Genomic DNA, 21,233 nt, shown 5'->3' with positions numbered 1-21,233 from the left:
GACGAGAATAAAGAGTCAACACTCCTTTTCGCAGTCTCTCAACTGTCCAATCCTCCCTACCAAGAAAACACAACATTGACAATTTTGAAATAAGGGGAGACTCAGCAACCACAGGCTTCTTTCCTGGTGGAATGAACACTGACCAAAAGAAAAGCTCAAAACATAATACTTGTGGCTCAAAAATTACAGCTTGTACCTTGTGGTATTTGTGTTATCATTTTTTTTAAAGATGCAAGCCATTTGGATTGAGAAAAGATAACTTTGGGAAGTTATAATACATGAAGTCAAAGAAAAACAGCAGAGTTTATACTTTGTTCAAGAATGTCTGTCTAGTAGACTAATGGTTATCAAAAGTTGAGAAGGGTGGCAATGAAGAAAATGAACAGAGGATGGTCAATGTGTACAGAAGGACTGCATCCTGCTGCTCTATGGCATAGAAGAAAAACCATTAAGAGTTTACAAAAGTGCTAATAGAATTTTGAATGCTCCCAATCCAAACTAATGGTGTTAATGGCATTGGATGTGATGGATATGCCAATTGCCTTGAACTGATTATTGTACATTGTATACATGTATTATAATTTCACACCTTACTCTATAGCTATTTATAATTCTACATCAACCAAAACCTCTAGGAATATACATATAATAGTTTCCTTCTATCTTATTCTTTCTCTAAAGATTTGCTATTCATTTGAAAGGCAGAGAAACAGAGAGACAGAGAAATCATCCATCTGCTGGTTCACTCCCCAAATGGCCTCTACAGCTGAGGTCAGGAACCTTCAAATCCAAATAACTCGTGTCATCTTCTGCTGCTTTCCCAGGCACATTAACAGGAAGCTGAACCAAAAGCAGGACAGCTGAGACTCTAACAGATACTTTGTTATAGGACACCAGTGTCACAGGCAACATCTCAATCTGCTGTACCTAAATGCCAACCCCAAACTCAAGATATCATCTACCTAGCAGGAGTGCTAGCAGGAAGCTGAATTAGAAAAATGGAGAAGCCAAGACTTGAACCCAGCATTCTGATATGGTATTCTAGTGTCCCAAGCAGGGACTTAACCCTCAGTACCACAACACCCACCCCTCCTTCTATTTTATAGCTGAAAATACAATGGACAAGAGAGAAAGCATATTTCATTTGTTCCATTTTCTATACAACTGCAATTTGAGTGTCAGCATGTAAAACATCACTTTTCCTGGTAAACTAGAACAAAAATTTGAAAAATCATTCTATGCCCTAGACATGTCTCCCACAGCCTGTATTAATTTACTTATCCATTTTTCCTCTCACCATTCACTTGATCATTCACTCAGTGAACAAAATTCCCAAGTCCTAACCTCAAACCTTAGTCCCCACTAGGGCTGTAAACATTTGTCACTTGATTAACTGATTTTTAATATATCATATCTACCATGCTGAATGTTTAGCCGAAGCTGTCTTTCAAAACTGACACAAAATGTGCAACGCATTGGCTGGCTGACAAGTACTCAATAAGGTATTTTTTCTACTAATGAGATCCTAAATTTGCCATCATTAAGGGAACTGGTAATGATAATAAAACTATCCATTTTCTCTATGACTATCCTTTCCAGGGAAAAGTTAATCATATTTAATTTTTTGTAAGTTAAATCCAAGCATTGTTTTCCAGTCTAAAGACTGACTAATAAGAAATAATCTTCTTACTAATGTTCAGACTTTTCTAGGTTCTAACAAGTTTTGAAATACTTGACTTTAAGCATAATTTCAAAAATATCACTGTACAGATATTTTAAATCCTGAAATAAAGAATGCATATGTCATTATCTTATTTTCTTAGATTTTTTTTTTTTGCAACAAGCTTCACACTGGAAGCAATCTACACTCTGTTCAAACGTCCATACTTTGAACAGCTTGTGACAGCGGCTGGCACTGTTGCCTAGGAGTCCAAGACTCCACCTGCACACCCTGTGAGCATCCTGGCTAGTGCGCTTCTGATCCAGCTCCCTGTTGATGGCCTTAGAAAGAAGCAGAAAATTATCCAAGGGCTTGAACCCCTGCACCCGCATGAAAGATCCAGGAAAAGACTCCTGGCTCATAGATTCAGATCAGCTCAGCTCCAGTCTTTGTGGCCATTTGGGGAGTGAACTCTTTGTAACTCTACCTTTCAAATTAAATAAAATAAATCTTTAAAAAAATAGTTTATCACAAGCAAGAAAAACAATGCTCAAATGTATAGCACATGGTAAAGTTTGGAAAGACATTTTTCTATGTGAAATGTTGTATCATTAATTTCATAGTATTTATGTATTTCTAGTTTTATAATATAAAAGCAGTGCATCAAATTATATTTATATAAAGTGAACCTATTTTAAGAAGCTAAGATATCCAAGCTGAACCTAAGGATAGGGTAGTAGTTCACAAGAAAACTGTTTATGCTAAACAGCATTCTCTTATCTAGGCTATTGTTAGTTGCTTCCCAATCTTTCAAAGTTGAAATTACCAATGTTAAATGAGTATTTTACATCACAAAACAGTCTTCCCTTGATCGATATTTTTTTACCTAGTAAGATCAATTGTAATCCTATAGTCCCCAATCATATCCATGACGTTTGAAAAATATTAAACTGATACATCCCTGAAAATTAAATATTAGTGTGTGTGTGTGTGTGTGTGTGTGTGTGTGTGTGTGTGTGTGTGCGTGTGCACGTGTGTGGTGGTTGGGATTTTTCCCGGCTACAGGTGCTCTTTTTTGCCGAGGGTTATCTTTATAAAACATAAAGCCATTCTATTTCACAAACCACACTTCCAAATAAAAATTGCTAGCAAAAACTGTATTCACCCTAGAGGAAAAGTCCATTAGGCTCTATTTTCTTGGCTATGACCTATAATTTACAAGTTTTGAGTGTAGCTTAAGGTCTAAATGTTTGAGTGGAATTGATCAGGCAGCTTGCATCTACCAGTATGTACGTTTTCTGATGCAGGTGACAGACTGACCCTGACCCTGAACCAGCTGGTACACCAGAGTCAAGTCTGAGGTCATCCCAGGAGAGGTTTCTCGGGGGACTCCCCAACTAGATGGCTGGACTCAGACCCTGACCACAGCAAGAGTCACAGGATGTGAGGTCTGACCTTTCAGTGCATGTATCAGGACTGGGCTTCCTCAGTTGCTGATGCCTGCACAAATGGACAGCATGCCCAGATGGATACAGAGGATATGATGGTCACTCATTTAGGCCAACAAAGGATGTCAACTGCCTTGTCAAAAGAGGGAAAGCAGCATAGGTGGGATAGTCCTCCGGGCCAAGCTGTATAGCAGGTACCTGGGTCTGTGGATGCACTAAGATGGATTTGGTTAATCAACAGACCTTGGAAAAATTTTCTCAACCCTGGAACAATGAAAAAAACAACTCAGAACTATCAAAACACTCCAGTAATGCCCTTGGAAGACTTCCCTACACTGGGGTCTCTAAGATGTCATCAAAAGACCATCCCCCAATCCATGATGCTGATGTAATTTGACAGCAAGAAGCAGTCCCCTCCTTCTCCCCTAGACACAGGAAAAACAAAGAAAAAAGAAAACATTTATCCCATCTACCTTCCTCCATACCCGATCCTCCCCACCATGATAAGAGATCTACATGGGCATGCACCCCTCTCAACTATGTAAACAATATTAAAAAGAAAATTAAAAAATTTTTTTCAAATCTAAATTTTACAGATCACTCCTGCATTGTAAATAATTTTTGTTCTACAAAATTTTCCCATGTTTACTTAAACCATTAATGTGCGTGAGCCATCCTACAGAAAGCTGAGTTCTACTTGTTACCTTCAAGCTCTATCTTATAATGGATGCTTGCATGTCACTGGCAGTGATTCCTTCAAATAAAGAAGTACTACAAATTGATTATATCAGTTAGCATCCACAAGCACACTCACTGCACACTCATCAGCACTCTTGCTCAAATCACACATTTGTAAGTGTGGAGATACCAGGTGAAACCACATGAAAATTTATAGCTGACTGCTCAGAAAAGCCTACAGCAAGCACACAGACCACCTTACAAAACTAGCCAAGGGCACTCTTTCATTTTAAAACAAATTACGCAAGGCCAAACTATCCAGAAATTCAAGAAAAAGACTTTCAGATAATAATCCAAGGGCAAAATTTTCAAATGCTTTCTAGCAAATTCAGTAAAGGTTATATGCACAGTTCAACTTACTTTATATGCAGTTAAAAAATACTATGCACAATTCTTAAAAATCCTTATCTCAACTATTATTCAAAAGGTCATTTTTTTGATGAACAACAATATTCAAGATTAAAGTTCTCTTTAAATTTTGGTTTGTAAAGGGAAATCATTGTCAGAAAAGAGATTAGATCCCCCAGCAACTCACACAAAGGCACAATTAATGGGATAAAGACCTAGCCAATGTATTCCCTCCAAGCCAGTATAATGTTTCATATTAGATCAGTAAAATAATCCAAATTTGTCTTTAAATCTACTCATCTTTTAAGGCATTCTTGACGACTCATCATACACACAAAGACACAGACACTCATCCACAGATATCTAGTTAAAGCACACTAATACGATCCATCAGGATCCCAAATTATGGTTCACTTCTCATATGTTTTCATCTAATTATATCAATTTATATTCTACCCTTTTAGGTATCTATTTTTTACTGCATGATTATAATCATAGATGGCAGTGGGCTAGCCAGTTAATTAAATCAATTGAAGTTTACACTGCCAATGAGTAGATTTTTTAATATCCAATCTGATAGGTAACACCCACCTGTGAGGCAGATTATAAAGCCCCAGCTCAGAGAGGGACTTCAGAGAACCAGCGTCAAATCTAGGTTGACTTAATAAAAATACTTAATCCTTTCAAAGTGTGTTTTAGGATATTATTCAGCATTTATTCAAATATGTCAGAGAGGTTCTTGTTCAAATAAAGACCAACATTTCCTCATCATAAAAATTCCTCAGGGACAACATTGTTTGTCATCATCTATAGATTTCTTGTGCTTGTCATCTATACTACTAACCCAATTTTAAGGGAGTACCTACATGACTATTTAGTATCCTAGTGTCATTTTACAATTTTATTGTAGCAAAATGTATAGTCCTATGGCATTAATTACACTGATATTGTTAGCAACTAGTACCAAAATCCACCTACAGAACTTTTCACTAAGCCCCACCCCACGCCTCCAATGAAAACACCCTGTCGGTAAGTCCTGCCCACAAAGACTGCTACAAACACTCGGTTTAGTATTTGTTCCCTTGACTCTGTGCCCTATCTGTGACTTTATGTATAAATCCCATCTGTGAGACTGTGAATTCCTACAGAAAACAACACTGGCATAACTTGCCAGTAAGTACCACCAACATGATGCTGTATGATAATGATCTGCACTCAATGGTGTTAAACAAACTGTACTCCTCCTTCTGTTACACACCTTAAATATGTACCACATACACTTCTGCATGCACCTGTGAATTCACAGTGGTAGGAATATGTCTTAATCCTGTGCACCTGTCTGAGTACACTCACATGTGTCCTAAGGACAAATAGTTGAATTTAAAATCCAACATTCTAGCAAAATAAATATCCAAAATCTGTCCACCTGTGATTTTCTCCAGTGTGCATGTTAAAGATATACAGAGACAACACACATGATAGAAATTTTCTTAATCTCATTAGGGGCAAATAAGCTTGCCATGTATCCGAATTACTCACAATATGCAAACTTTCCAGATCTGATTCTCTTCCTACTTCCTATCGTGGGACACTTCTTTCTAGGTAACTGCCAGTTAGTATGCTCTTTCAGTCAGAACTCATGTTATGCACTTTGCATCTACCTTCATATTTACTCCTTCAGGACAAGCCTTTTTGTTAACTTATTTATTTTTATTGGAAAGGCAGATACACAGAAAGAAGGAGAGACAGAAAGAAAAGTCTTCCATCAGTTGGTTCACTCCTCAAGCGGATGCAACTAGAGCTGAGCTGATATGAAGTCAAGCCAGGAGCCTTCTTCCAGGTCTCCCAGTAGGTGCATGGTCCTAAGGTTTTGGGTCATCCTCTACTGCTTTCCCAGGCCTCAAAGAGCTGGATGGGAAGTAGAGCAGCCTGGTTATACACCAGTGCCCATATGGGATCCTGACACATATAAGGGGAAGGTGTAGCCATTATGGTTATTGCGCAGGGCCCTGGACAAGGCTCTTCTTATCTTCAGTTTACAGTCAAGAACCATTTAGGCTTTGACAATGTAACAACATAAAGAACTATTTTCTGAAACAGTGAGCCCTGATTTGGCTCATCAGTGGGATGGTAGATGCAGTGGAAGGGAGAGAAACATGAGACTATAAAATGTGACTGCAGTTAAGCCCTGGCCCAAGGTTCCATTCTGGGCCACAACAACTTGGCTCCGATTTCCTAGATCAGCCTGGTTTTGCATCTGGGAGCAACTGTAGAGCAATCCACACAGAACGTGGTCATTTCACATCTACAAAACACTAATGCTGTACCATCAGCATTTCATGTGAAACGTTGGTTTGACTCCCAAACAACTTGCAAAAGTTGGTTTATCTCATGGATACAAGTGTCATCTGGTGTAAGGCTGGTGGGTGCTGAACATTGATAGCTTGTTGAGTCTCAATTTGAAATGTGAAAACTGGTTTGTGCTAAGATGCTGAGGCTAACAGGTGACACTTCCTACAAAATCATGCCAACTCAGAGAGGTAGTCTTCATCTCTACTAACAGCAACTTTCCAACTTCACAAGTGGGTACTTCTATTTAGTGAGTCAGTCTCTATGGTAAGCTCCAGCACACTCATTAGTCTAATATATGTGTAAATTAAATTCTGAAGATTGACTACCTTTCCAATAACATGTAACACTTAGAAGCATTATAGCACATCTGGTATAATGATAAAGAATAATGGTCTTTCATAATCTACTAGGAGGATGACCTTGGGAAAGGTACACAACCTTTCCAATTATATGCTTTGCTATATAATACGGTTGGCAGCACTTTCCTTTAGGCTTATTTTAAGAACTAAGGATAATACACAGCACTAATTATTTGCTTCACAACAAACCTCTAATGTGTGTAGAATCTCTTGACAGATAAGTGTATAAATCAGAGATGGGCAAAATAACTTGTGTAATATCCCATAAAAAATTAGACTCAAACTCATACCATCTGTTTCAAATACTATAACCTCTACATACTGTAATGTAAACTACACAGAGAAGGAGCTGGAATACTAATATGTTAGACCTTCACCACAGAGTTCATTCTATTACAACATATTTATCCTCACCCATTTGATAAGTGTCATCTGTAACATTCTACAATGAGGCACAGGCAGATGGCTCTATAGTTAGTATATTGCACTCCAGTGTGGAAAATTAACTCCTCTGGGAGCAATACACAGTGATAGAAAAAAGTTTCCACTTATTTCTCCTCTGTCCCAAGCATTGGGATCTCAGGATGCTCTGAGTAGATGAGTGTCCTGAGGGGAAGTAAAGAAATATTAAAAAGAAAATTGCATCTGATGGCAAAATACTAAACTATGGCACACACTAAACGAAATATCTGTGGACAGAAAAGGAGAGACTACCTCATGTATTCTATGAAATAGTTTTACATATGGTTTTTGACAATAATTTTAAACACATTCTGATAGAGAAGTGTTCCATACTCTAAATTCTGTGATTACCTTTATACTTAAATTGAGTTCCTCTATCAGTTTACATAATAGCAGACCCTCACATTACTTCTATTCGATATCTAATACTGTGTTACTTGACAGTGATTCATTTCTACTTGGGAAAACAATGAAAACATTTCAATTATGCATGAGGTTTATAGGAAATGCAGGGGAAAGTCTCCCAAACCAAGACTTGCAGGAAATCACTCTGTTAACTCAGTGGTTTTGCTTACAAATGGCTCATCAAACTATCTTGCACTTAAATAAGATGAATTTCATTGAGTTGTGTTAATAGGTGGAAGAAATACAGCTGACATAACAGGCCAGCTTGTGACAAACGGGCACATACTCAATGAGAGTGATTTTTGTTTAAGGTTCAAGGATGCAAGACCAATCAGACTACAGGATGACACTCTTCTTAGCTGTAAGGTATGTGCAAATCTCACACACAAATGCTCCAAATCTGATTTTTTTAAAAGATTCATTTATTTTTATTGGAAAGTCAGATATACAGAGAGAAGGAAAGACACAGAGGAAGATCTTCCATCCTATGACTCACTCCTCAAGTGACCACAACGTCCACAGCTGAGCCAATTCAAAGCCAGGAGCCTGGAGCCTTTTCTGGGTCTCCCATGTGAGTTCAGGGTCCCAAAGGCCTTGGGCCGTCCTCGACTGCTTTCCCAGGCCACAAGCACGGAGCTGGATGGGAAGCGGGACTGCTGGGATTAGAACCCTCGCCCATATGGGATCTTTGCACATGCATGCAAGGTGAGGACTTCAGCTGCTGAGCCACCACACCAGGCCGTAAATCTGTTTTTTATATTCTAAGAGTTCTTGTTAAAACAAAAAGACCTATTGCTATTTGATTTATGGTTTGTTTTCCTCCAGGCACAAAAATGGGCATCCTTCTACGCCTTTAACATTATCTGCCCAACCTAATTCCTAACCTAAATAAAATCTTAATTCTCTTTTTTATTGTATAATCATTTCCATGGCAACAACAAAAAGAGCTGTGACAATATTCTCTGCTGTAGGTGAAAACATATAAAATGCTGATAAATCATCTTATGATACCATTTTCATGTGAAGAACAGGAGATGGGGAAATAGAAAGAAAAATAGAAGCCAAGTGGCATCAGAAAAAGGCACACCCAACATGCCTAACGGAGAGGAGCAGAAATGTGAGCCTCCTCTTTGGGAGGGTGCTCCTCAAGGTCCAGAACACTGATGAGCCACAGAAGGATGAACTGAAAAACCAAGATTTTAGAAAAGATTTGCTTTTAGAATCCCTCAGACCCTGATGAGGGTCAACAGGTCTACAGCCCCCCCTGGTGAGATGAAGGGTCTCTGGTGTTTGAAAAGTCCAAGGAGCAGTTGGTGGGGGCGTCCAGCATGATGGCTCAATCTGCTAATCCTCTGCCTGCAAACAAGGCCATTTTACATGACTGCTGGTTTAGGTCCCAGCTGCTCCACTTCCCATCCTGGGAAAGCAGTAAAGGATAATCCAAAGTCTTGAGACTCTGCACCTACTTGGGAAACCCAGAGGGTCTCCGGGCTCCTGACTTCAGATTTGCATAACTTTGACTGTTGTGGCCATTTGGAGAGTGAATCAGACAAAGGAAAATCTTTTTCTCTGATGCTCCTTCATTCTGTATATTTCTCTTTTTTTTAAGTCCAAAAGGAAACTGCCTATGGACAGAATCCTCTGCCTCCATTCTCAAGATTAGGATCACAGAAAGAGATGAAGGAGCTAGACATTTATTTCTCATGTCTTAGATTGATGCACCACTGTACACACACAACTAACTTTTACCACCTTGAGAACCCCTAGAGAAAAAGGGAAAACTCAAATGACTGCTATCAAACAACGAAAGCTTTAGATTCCACAAATCTTAAAAAGATTATAAAGGCATATCAGACAGAGTAAAGCCAGTACATTTGATAATAAATGAAATTGAAAAATCCCCCTGAGTGACACACATTATTAAAAATGATTTGAAAAAAAAGTGTTCATATTAATTATAAAATATATTTATTATATTAATATTTTAACTATTAAATGCTAACTGCTTGAATTAATCATTTTAGACCTTCCAACCAAGAAAAGTCTATGCTCAGGTCATGGTATGGTATTCCAGCCATTTAAATATGAAATATAGAAAAAGAGGACATTTGGTCAAGTGGTTCAACTGCCACATATTCAGCTAACTTCAGAGAGTCACGGTTCAGTGTTTAGCACCTGCTCCCAATTCCAGCTTCTAGCTAATGTGTATGTTTGGAGGTATCAGTGATGACTCAAGTGGTTGAGTTCCCTGAATTTAGTATCTGTCTTCCAAGAAATAAGTCATTAAAATAGTATTTTTTTAAAACTTGCTGAATGCAGTAGGGAAGGGAATACTTTCAAGAACCCATTTCTTGAAGTTATTAATGTAACTGATTACTTCAAAATCTAACAACCACGTTACAAAAAGTTTTTTTTAAAAAAAAAAAAACAGAAGAAAACACAAGGCAATATCATCTCTCATAAACTTGCACTTAGCGGTCCAACACAGTGATACAGCAAGCCAATTCTCTGTCTGTGGTGCTAACATCCCAAATGGGTACCAGTTTTATGTCCTAGTGAGTCCACTTCTGATCCAGCTCCCTCCTCCTGACTGGGGAAGGTAAAGGAGGACGGCCCAATGCCTTGGGCTCCTGAGCCCATTTGGGGAAGCCTAGAAGAAGCTCCTGCCTTCCAGTTTCAGACCAGCTCAGCTTTAGCCTTGCTAGTTATTTGGGAAACCAGTGGATGGAAGAACTCTGTGTCTGTCTTTCCCTTTCACTCAGCAATTCTGACATGTAAATAAAATGGTCTTAAAAAAAACTTTAAAATATTTAACAAAGTATCAAATGTATAAACATATCAAAAAGTCAATCTGCTGTGACCAATTGGAATTTATCTCAGGAAATGTTACTGGCTCAGCATTTGAAAGTTAATAAGCATAAATAATTGCTTTATAATAGTGAAGATTAAATTAAAATCATATTATTGTGATTGATACAGAAAAATTATCCTAACAGAATTTTATACTAATTTGTGATTAGTGTAGAACCTCTCAGCAGCTTTCTGAAAATTAGCAAAAGAAAATCCATATACTAAGAAATAAGAAACACCAAGCCCTTATGATTAACAATGTATTTAGTCATTAAAACATATTCACTCTCACCACTTCACTACTGAACTAGCACCCTAGAAAACGCTACAAGGCAAGAAAAAGAAAAAGGAGCTTAAAAATGAAAAAGAGGTAAAATAAAACTCTACTCTCAGATAAAATGCATTTTGTATATTCTAAGATATCAATAAAGCAACTATTTGCAAGTTTAAGGAAGCAACCAGGTTATAGTTAAGTAAGTGAAGAAGTAAGTAAGTGTGGCATGCAAGTTACATCAAGGGTCCATGGAAAACAGAACTAATTCAATGATGTTTACCTTGGTGCAAGAAAAATCAATGCATCCGAGGGAGTCCAAAATGCTTATGGAAAATGTGTATTATACAAAATTATGCACAGGATCCAGATATTTTTGGTACCAAAGCATACTTCTGTTTTCCTACAAACATCTTAAGGTCCACTTGCACAAGGTAATGGAATATTATTAAGCACTAAGAAGAATTCAGCTATTTAAATCATGATACACATATATACACATGTGAAATAAAATTCTAAGAGAAAGCTAAGATCCTGTTATACTTTACTTTATGAACTATAAATACAATATATTATTAGCATAATAATTTTAATATGGTTTTTAAGTATTTACTTATTTATTTAAAACGCAGCAAATAGAGAGGAAACAGAGAGAGAGAACAGAGTGTGAAAGAGGGGAGAGATCTTCATCCACTTGCTCATTATCCATAAAGCTATAACAGTCAGGTTTGGGTGAGGCAGAAGCCAGGAACTCCATCCCAGCCATCTTGCACGGCATTCGGCACATAGGCAGGAAGTGCAATGGGAGGGCCCGGCGCGGTGGCGCAAGTGGTTAAGGTCCTCGCCTTGCACGCCCGGGATCCCATATGGGCGCCGGTTCTATCCCAGCAGCCCCACTTCCCTTCCAGCTCCCTGTCTGTGGTCTGGGAAAGCAGTCGAGGACGGCCCAAAGCTTTGGGACCCTGCACCCGCGTGGGAGACCCGGAAGAGGCTCCTGGCTTCGGATCGGCATAGTATCGGCCCGTTGAGCTCACTTGGGGAGTGAATCATCAGATAGATCTTCCTCTCTGTCTCTCCTCTCTGTATATCCGCCTTTCCAATAAAAAATAATAAAAAATAAATCTTTAAAAAAACAAAGTGCAATGGGAAAGTACTCCAGCTTGGGATGTGAGCATCACAAGCAGTGGTTTAACCCACTACACAAAAATGCTGCCCCGATATAATATATTTTAACTTGTATCCATGTCATCCTTTAAATTTATTTTTGGTTATGCAATATGCATGAACAACCTAGAACAAAAATCAAGGGGCTAGTTACCTGACCAAACAGCATACAAAAATCAAAATCAAAACAATGTAGAGATGTTATAAAAAGTCACAGAGAAAATCCAGAAAACCGTACCATAGACATGAGAATTCAACATTTGACCAGGGGAAAACTAAATTCAAGAGAGAGAAAGAAATCATGTACAACAAAATTTCCTACCAAACTGGATAGCCATCTTGACAAAATTAATCATATGTCACATCATATACCAACAAATAAGATAAATTCAACTATTTAACTATGATTACAATACTGCTATTTCCCAAAGATTTCTGGGGAAGAGCTAGATAGAAACTAAGAAAAGTTGTTGAGTGGCAGAAGATTACATAAAAAAAGATTAAATGAACAGTAAATTTGTGAAACATGTTTGCAATACACATGACAGATAAGCTCTTAAAAGCTATAATTAAGAGAGTCTTAAAAATTGACAAGGAAAAGACAACAAACTATTTTAAAAACTGCGCAACAAATACAAACAGGTGAATTACAGATCAGCAAATTCAAATTTCTAACAAAATAAGGATAACTCAAAATATGCATGTAAAATTGGGTCAAAATTTAGCTTTTTCAAAATCCATGCATATAAGGGCTGTTCTAAAAAGTGATGGAAATTTTTATTATGAAAAAACTATGTGTGGATTTCCAAAATTTTTGTAGCAACACAAGCATCTTCTAATTCCATTTTCTATCATCTCTTGGATCATACATATGTGATACGTATGATATAATCATTAATATATGTTATATATATCTATATATAATTTACAAACAGGACAATGGAAATTGAAGTAACAATATACTATGACTTTCAACCAGTCAGCCTGAAAAAAAAAAATTTAAATAATGATAGAACTATTTACCAGTAATATTCAGAAAGTATTTATGCATTGATGGCAGAAATATGAGTGTATTCCAGAAAGCCACTGCCAACATGCATTAAAATTCAGAAGTATGTAAGCCTTTTGAATCAGTAATTCCTCTTCTGCAGATATAACCCATACAAATGCAACTACCAAATTGCAAAGCTATGTGAATTCTACTGTTAACTGCAGCATTCTTTGTATTGGCAAACACATATGCATATATGATATTGACCCACAGAACATAGCATTAGTCAGATACACCTGCTGACCTGCAGGGATTTCCAAAAGTTATCATTGAGTGAGGAAAAAACGAAGATGTACAAAAACATGCATAACATGGTTTCATTTTTCTAATTCAAACAATAACTACATATTTTATGTACATAAGTGAACTTCAAAAAATTATTTGAAAATGGAATTGGATGTTTTTTGATGCAAAGTTTTAAGGCATTTATAGACAATGACATACTTTCAGCTCATTTTATGGTCAACCTTAACACTCTACAAAATAAAGAACTCAACAATAGGAAGTAGAAAAATCACTACTCCCCAAGACTATCAACAAGAGCTCTAATTAACAATCAAATCTCAAATTACCAGTTTCATCATATACATTACACCTTTTATAATCTGTATAATATCATAAATCAGGGGAAACCCATGATGTTTGTCTTTTGGGAACAGGCTTATTTCATCAAACATAATACTTTTCACTATAAAAATTAAAAGCAAAAAAGGAAGGAAGCCCAAATTTAACCACATGTATTATTTACTGTGCTTTTCTGAGCACTTAACATGTGTTCATTAATTTGTTTTCACCAAAACCCAATGGAGTCCAAACTATTATCATCACATATTAAACTGTGTTGTTAACAGTACAAGGAGTCTTCCAGAAGTTTATGGAAAATTCAGATTATGAACCAAATCATTCAGGGTCTCTCTCTTTAATTAATTTTTTTTTTTTTGCTTTTTTGCACTAAAACAAACTTCTTTCAATTGGAAAATGAAGAGATTAAGCAGAATTTCCAAAGGCTAGACAATCATTTAGTTCCAGGGCTTATATCTGAATCAAATTATTGCAACAGCTTGGCCTGTAATCTCCAGATCTTTACCTATAACCAAGTGATGCCTACACATATCACTAAAATAAACACACATTATGATGTAAGATGAGCATTGTGCTTTTATTTCAGTTTTTTAAAAAAAAGGAAACTTCTATAGCTATGGATAATTCCCTGAGCAAGGAAAGGTAGAAGTTTAGTCTACAGGCTTAAATCTATTAGATCTGATGTGTGAGATCAGATACAAAGACAGTGAAAGAGCAATAAGCTTTGTTTTTATGTGTCATTGAAATATGTTTGACAAACAGAAAATCTCTTATATAGTGCAAAAAACTAATGAACTGATCAGCTTTTTGTGTGTTTTTCTCATTTGGGTCTCCTTGATATTTAAGAAACATTTTTTTCAGTGGGAATTTCAAATACAAATACTTTACAAAGGAAGTGCATGGCTAAGGTAAGTGCATGGCTAAGTATATGGCTAAGGTTTTGAGAAATGAGAGCAATAACATGAGAAAAACAGGAAGGCAGAAAATTGCAAAGTTTGAGCATGCTAACTTAGGAATCTAGGCAAGTACAAAAGTGTGTGTGTGTGTGTGTGTGTGTGTGTGTGTGTGTGTGTGTGTGTGTGACAGCAGTGTTATCAACTGATTGCATATAAGCTTTGAATGTCAAGACTAGAAGCACATGATAGCACCTTAAACAGTTCATGGATAATGAAATTTAAAAAGTTTATTTTGGTACAAAAAAAAAGAAAAGATAGAGAGATACATACATATTTTCTTTCTTAACCTAAATTTTCCATAAGCTCTTTGAGTGACCCTGTATTGTTAACAACACAAGTGGACTGGGTTCCTTAAAGCCTGGGCCACTTCAGTTTATACACCGAAGCTATGAGAGGCTGACATAGATCCAGTATCATTACCTGATTCTGTATTTACTGTTGCTCTTGTCTAGCAGTCCTTGACTAATACTGGTTCCATCCTGAGATTCTTTTAGTCCTTACACCTGTCCACAGGTGCTCAGAGCAGGCCTTTGCCCTATTCTGTTCACAACACCTTCCCTAGACTGCTCATGCTATCTCTGTCCTTCCCAGAACAAAACAGAAGCCCAGCCAGGTGCAGGTTTCAGCAGCACGTACACTAAAATTGGAACAATACAGAGATTATCACAATGGCCCCTTCTCAAAGATGACATGCAAATTGGTGGGGTGTAGTACATCCACTCAGGAGCTAGTTCTAGACAGTAGACTTAATTCTGCACCCTGCTTGCTGGGTGTTCCTGATATTGGGTGAGAAAATCTTCAAAACTGGGATGCAAATTTGATCCCTCACTTTTGTGTCCTAATCTGAAAACCATCAAAGGAGCAGAATGTGGAGCAACTGAATCAGCTCACTCACTCCTGCATAGATGGATAGACAGAAGTTTCTGGGGATACACAGGAAGAGGTCTTTATATCAGGGACTGGTCAGAGCCCAGAAAGCTCATTTATTTCCAAGACTAACTTTCCTGCCCTATCTAGCCATACAGGACACACACACACACACACACACACACACACACACACACACACACACACACACCTGTGTGTATGTACATACACAAAGTAAGCTTTCAAGAAAGTTCTTAAAATGCAAGAAGGAGCTTTCTGGAAGAAATGATCACAGTTGTTTCACAGCAGAAGCAACACCATTACGGAAGGCTCCCATTTTAGAGCCACCTCTTTCCATTTCAAAAATCTGTCCACTGTAAAAAATCCACCTGTTATCAGTTCTACTGTCCACACTCGGCTGCTGTATAACTGCACTGATTCTTTTATTGTTTCAAGTCATTCTTTTCACTCATGTGCCTCTACTCCCACTGATAAACACACTTACAGACTCACAGCTTTCAGAAAAGAAAGAAGTAAATCACTAATTTTGGAGTTTAAAAGCCAAAATCCTCCTGTAATGATTGCATGTGAAGGCCTAATGATATATGTGAAATCCAGGGTTTCTTTCATTTCCTTAGTACTTCAGAAAAGATGGACTATCTGGGATAGAGAAAAAGAAAACTCAGGGAAAATGAAAAGTAGATGTTTTCCCTCCTTGGAAAGAAGCACTTTGTCTTCCTTTAACTCAAGGCCAATGTAGACAGGAAGAGGGTTACAGATCCCAAACAGGACTGGGGATAGTGAGAGAAACGCAAATTGATTGTGATTTAGAACTTGCTTCAGCAGATCTCAGTAAGAGACTCCATTCCTTTAAAATAGACTATGTTTGGGCCCGGTGCAGTGGCTCAGTGAATGAAGTCGTTGCCTTGCATGCACTGGAATCCCATATGGGCGCCAGCTCTAATCCCAGCAGCCCCACTTCCTATCCTGCTTGTGGCCTGGGAAAGCAATTGAGGATAGTCCAAAGCTCTGGGACCCTGCACTTGGGTGGGAGACATGGAAGAGGCTCCTGGCTCCTGCCTTCGGATCAGCTCAGCTCTGGCCATTGTGGCCATTTGGGTAGTGAATCATCAGACGGAAGATATTCCTCTCTGTCTCTCCTCCTCTCTGTATATCTGACTTTGTAATAAAAATAAATAAACCTTAAAAATTAGACTATGTTCTGCTTGTCATAGCAGCATTGAATTGAAATGACTGCATCAAGTATCCAGCCACAATGGTCTGAGAAAACATCAGAAAATTCCCCTGTGGGTCCAGAACAGCACAAGAGACAAGCTACACATTTCTTGTGTTTAATCAGAGGGACTCAGAAATTGCCACACAAGCTTGAAGAGGCCCAATGTAAAGGCAAAGGAAAACACAGTGACATATGTAGAGGACTCAGTGACCAGAATGTCACAGCAAACTCCTCTAAGACAGATATCAAATTCTCTACGTCAAGGCCACAGATCTTTTAAAATCCCAGAACCTAGAGGTTGATCCTGAATTTTGATTAACAAATCATGAAAGCAACAGAAGAAAACCCATATTGATTATATTGGTCAGGTTTCTCCAGGAAATGAAATCAATCAGATGGACTGATCCTAGAATCCACAGACATTGGCTCCAAAGTTCTTGGAGAGGAATAAACACTGAGGCCACCTTAAAACTGGAGAACCAAGAAAGCTGATGGCATAATTCAAAGGCCTAGGACCTCAGAATTCCGATGTTGAAAGGCACAAGATGATTATCCTGACTCCAGAAGAAAAGGCAAATGTACCTTTCCTCTGAGTTTTTATTTTATCCAGGCCCTCAATGGATTGGATGGTGTCTGCCTACAATGAGTGAGGGAGGCGTCTCCTTTCTCATGTCACTGATTCAAATGCCAACCTCCTCCAATGATAACTTCACAAACCCAGAGATGATGCCACATCAGCTTCTGTGTGTCCCTGAAACCAGCCAGCACAATGCATCTAATAACCAACATATTCACCAAGATTAGCTTTTTTCCAGGTGAAATTTAGAAGTTAAAATAAAATTTAAGTTCACTACAGGAAAAAAAATCACATTTCTTAAACAACTGGGTTTTTACTGCCCAAAGATAGATGAAAATTACTGTAAAGTTAAAAATAGACTTTAATAACCCACTATTATCCACCAATGAAAACATATTGGCCTTTTAAAATTTGGGCTCATTTAGAACTTTCGAAATGATGATGTCTTCCTATCACCATTGAGTTGTCTTTGATTATCCTAAAAGATTAGAGGGAGGCAGATCAGAAGACTTCTAAAAGGATTTAAAAGGTGATAAGGTGATATTTCACATATGATCTTTTCATTGGAGTTCCCTTTTTCAACTGGCTATTTGAATGTATGTAGCAGAAACACAGCACAGAGTAGAAGGCAAGTTTCTGTTTAGGATTCACACATCTCAATGAGTGCCATCCATTAGCAATCACATGGGGAAACTACTGACATCGAAAGGCACCAACGCTGAACTATTTCTGGTATTTCATTTTTGAAGTTCACTTCTGAGAGATAACAGTCAAGCCTTAGGAGACACTGAGTGTTATCGGTATGTTTTTAACTAATTGACAAGCCATTCAAGAGCAGTAAACTAAATGTCTTTCTGGTTGGGCTTTTCTTTGATTTTGAGTAATAATTCCAAGAATGACACACTTATTCACTAGATTTGTTCCCAACCGTTATTATTGGACATCACAGTACAGAGGCTCTCACTGTGAATATCTGAAACACTATACTCTTAAAGTTTGCAGAAATAAAAGAAAATGCACACTCATTCAACAAGAGAGAAAAGCAATTAGTACTATAAATTTTGAGCAGTAGCTCTATGACGACTCATGGCGAACTCAATTCTCCTGACATTTTTAAAATACAACATGGTAAAACAATATGATCTTCTTTCTAAAAATAGTAATATATATTTATATAAAGAGAAAGGGGTTTATAGGCAAGTGTTTATAGGCACAAATCAAAGGCTATAACAATACTTCATCCCTCCCTCTTCCTTTCTTTAAAAAAAATGTGATACATACTTTCAAATTTACTCCATAATCATAGGTTTAATACACCACTAATATAGTGTTCAACGAGTAAAAAGTAGAACGGACCACAGGAACATAGGCAAAGGCTATAAAGAACAATCAAGTCAGAAGCTATTAATTTCATTCTTACCATTCAGTTTGTGTGTGTTTGTCAAAGAAAAGAAGAAAGGTATAAGAGAAACACAATAACTTGTGTTCTTTGTGGATTATAACCAAATATACTGAAAGCTAGAGGATGCAAGGCGAGATAAACCTCTAAAGATGACTACAAATTTCTTTGACAATCTCCCCCACTCCTCCCAAAAAGGATTGAAGGTGGTAAGTCAGAATGTTATCTGGCCTCAAACTTTAATTCCAACTATACAAAGTGAATTCACTTAAATGTGTCCCAATTGAGAAGTGGAAATGTGATTTTGATAATCATGATCAGAGTGGTATTTAAATACTGAACAAACTTCAGTATACAATAGAGGCCAACCAACATGGATGCAGCAACTTTTGAGTGCCAGCCATAAACAACTGACTTAGTCCTACCGGACATCTCTGCTCAATAACTTTCTTGCTTGAGTGTTTGTTAGTGGGAAAAATCTATGCGTCTTAACACAGATTATTTTTTTATTTAAGTATGAACTCTAAAAGGATACAATATTCTGCAACTTATTTTGAGGGAAGGTCAACACTTTGTCTCATTGAAGATAAAAATAAAAGTAAAGGTAAGTAATTTGGGGTTCAGCACTGTGGCTCAATATGCTAAGACATAGCCTGCAGTGTCGCCATTCCACATGGGCACTGGTTCAAGTCCCAGCTGCTCTATTTCAGATCCAGCTGCCTATTATTGCACTGGGAAAGAAGAAGATTGTCTAAGTATTTTGCTTTCCATACCCAAATGGGATACTCCAGGCTCCTGTCTTTGGCCTGCCCAGCCCTAGCTGCTGTGAAATCTAGGAAGTGAACCGGTGGATTGAAGATCTCGACCCCTCTCTGCCTCTGCCTCTCCCTTTCTGTAACATTTCAAATAAATACCTAATCATTTTAAAAGCTAAGTAATTTTACCTTTTCAGATACTTTAACCAATACTTTAAAAGTGACATTATGCTACTAAATAAGTATTCTGTGAAAAGTGTCTAATAAATGTCATTATCAATATAAAAATTAGTAACGTTTCTATTGGAATAGTCTGTTACACACCCAATTAATGATGATAATGGAATAAGGACAACATAACTAATTTTATCAGATATCCAGGGCCAACTCTACCCAGTTTGCACAGTTACTTTATAAATCAAGAAGTCTGTCTTAGAATATTTTTCTCTGAGTTATAACTGCATAATAGCAGTCAGTAAGTGGACGAAACCTCCTTAAACCTTGCCAGCTACAGTTTGCACCACCAGTGTTCCCTTACTCTCAGAGCCTCTCCAATTCTTCTCTTGACATTCCCAGTCTACTGGCCATGTAGTAGTCAAAGTGATCTTCCAAAAATGCAAGTCTGGTCATATCCTCTCCTTGCACGAAACACACCAAGAAGTTCCCATTGTGTTAAGAATTGAAAACCAAAACCTTTGCTTGATGCCATGACACTCAGTGTCACAATCCGAGCTCTCCTGTGCTCGACCTGGCATCTGCCCAGCATCTTCTCTGCTTCTCCTCAACTTACCCTTCAATTTCCATTTGTTAATTTTAAAGAGACCTTCTCTAAATCTCCAGTTAATTGTTTTTCTTATAACATACTTAAATATTTGATGAGGTTTGTTGCAATTATTATCTTGCTCAAATTGTGCCACTTTTAGCTCATTGTAGTCTTTTAAAATTCATTCCATACTTATAAACCAATGTTTCTTGATGCATACTTGGACACATGCATTTCTCAAAGCTGTCTTGGCTTCCTTTGATGGAAAAATGACAAAACCAAAATTTTCATTCTGCAGATCTCAGTTTCAATCAAAACCACAATTATGCTACAAAAGACTTTCATTGCTGCCAGGGGTGGGTAACTTTTTCTAAGCCTTTGAAAAAAAAGGAACATAGCTGAGAAATGCATATTTGTATCTACATTATGCATGTTATATTACGTAATACTTCTTATGTTCTCAATTGCATGCATGCAAACTATGCAATATTCAGAAATATCATAAGCATGTATGCTTTATACTTTGTTTTGTGTTGCTTTAACCGAATACAGAAACATGGTAAATTTTGAAGAACATAAAGTATTTCCTTGAAGTTCTTGGAGCTGGGAAGAAGGAGATCATGTTACCCATGTTGGCAAAGGCTCTTTGTTCACTCCCTGGCCGAAGCCAGATCAGTGCACATGGGGACCTACCAAGAGAAGATGCTATTTCCTTCATTAGGACAGAGCCCTGGTATGTTAATCACCTCTCAGCAGGCCCACCTGCCAACACAGCTGCATTTCTAATGCATGATTTGGGGCGACACATACGAACCATAGTCATGGGAAGATAAATCATCTTGTGAGTGAGTGTAACTATTTCCCATTCAAATTCAGTTTTAAAAACTAATTTCTCGGGCCCGGCGCGGTGGCGCAGTGGTTAAGGTCCTCGCCTTGCACGCCCAGGATCCCATATGGGCGCCGGTTCTATCCCAGCAGCCCTGCTTCCC

At 37.7% G+C, this 21,233-nt stretch overlaps 1 protein-coding gene and 1 non-coding gene across 2 annotated transcripts in view; one reads left to right on the top strand and one right to left on the bottom strand.

Moving 5' to 3' along the window:
• KCNK2 (potassium two pore domain channel subfamily K member 2) overlaps positions 1-21,233 on the bottom strand; it is a 184,751-nt gene that overhangs the window by 149,663 nt on the left and 13,855 nt on the right. The window contains exon 2 of the mRNA XM_040985309.1: positions 15,386-15,391. Coding sequence (XP_040841243.1) covers positions 15,386-15,391 — 6 coding nt within the window. The remainder of the gene's footprint in view (positions 1-15,385; positions 15,392-21,233) is intronic.
• On the top strand, positions 15,260-15,366 carry LOC121160137. The gene has a single exon (XR_005884498.1). It is a non-coding gene; the product is annotated as a U6 spliceosomal RNA (small nuclear RNA).

Source organism: Ochotona curzoniae, unplaced genomic scaffold (genome assembly GCF_017591425.1).
Source record: "Ochotona curzoniae isolate NIBS_2020 unplaced genomic scaffold, NIBS_Ocur_1.0 contig_430, whole genome shotgun sequence".
NCBI classification, from domain to species: domain Eukaryota; kingdom Metazoa; phylum Chordata; class Mammalia; order Lagomorpha; family Ochotonidae; genus Ochotona; species Ochotona curzoniae.
Note: the sequence above shows the minus strand (reverse complement) of the source record. Positions and strands in the feature narration are given on the sequence as shown.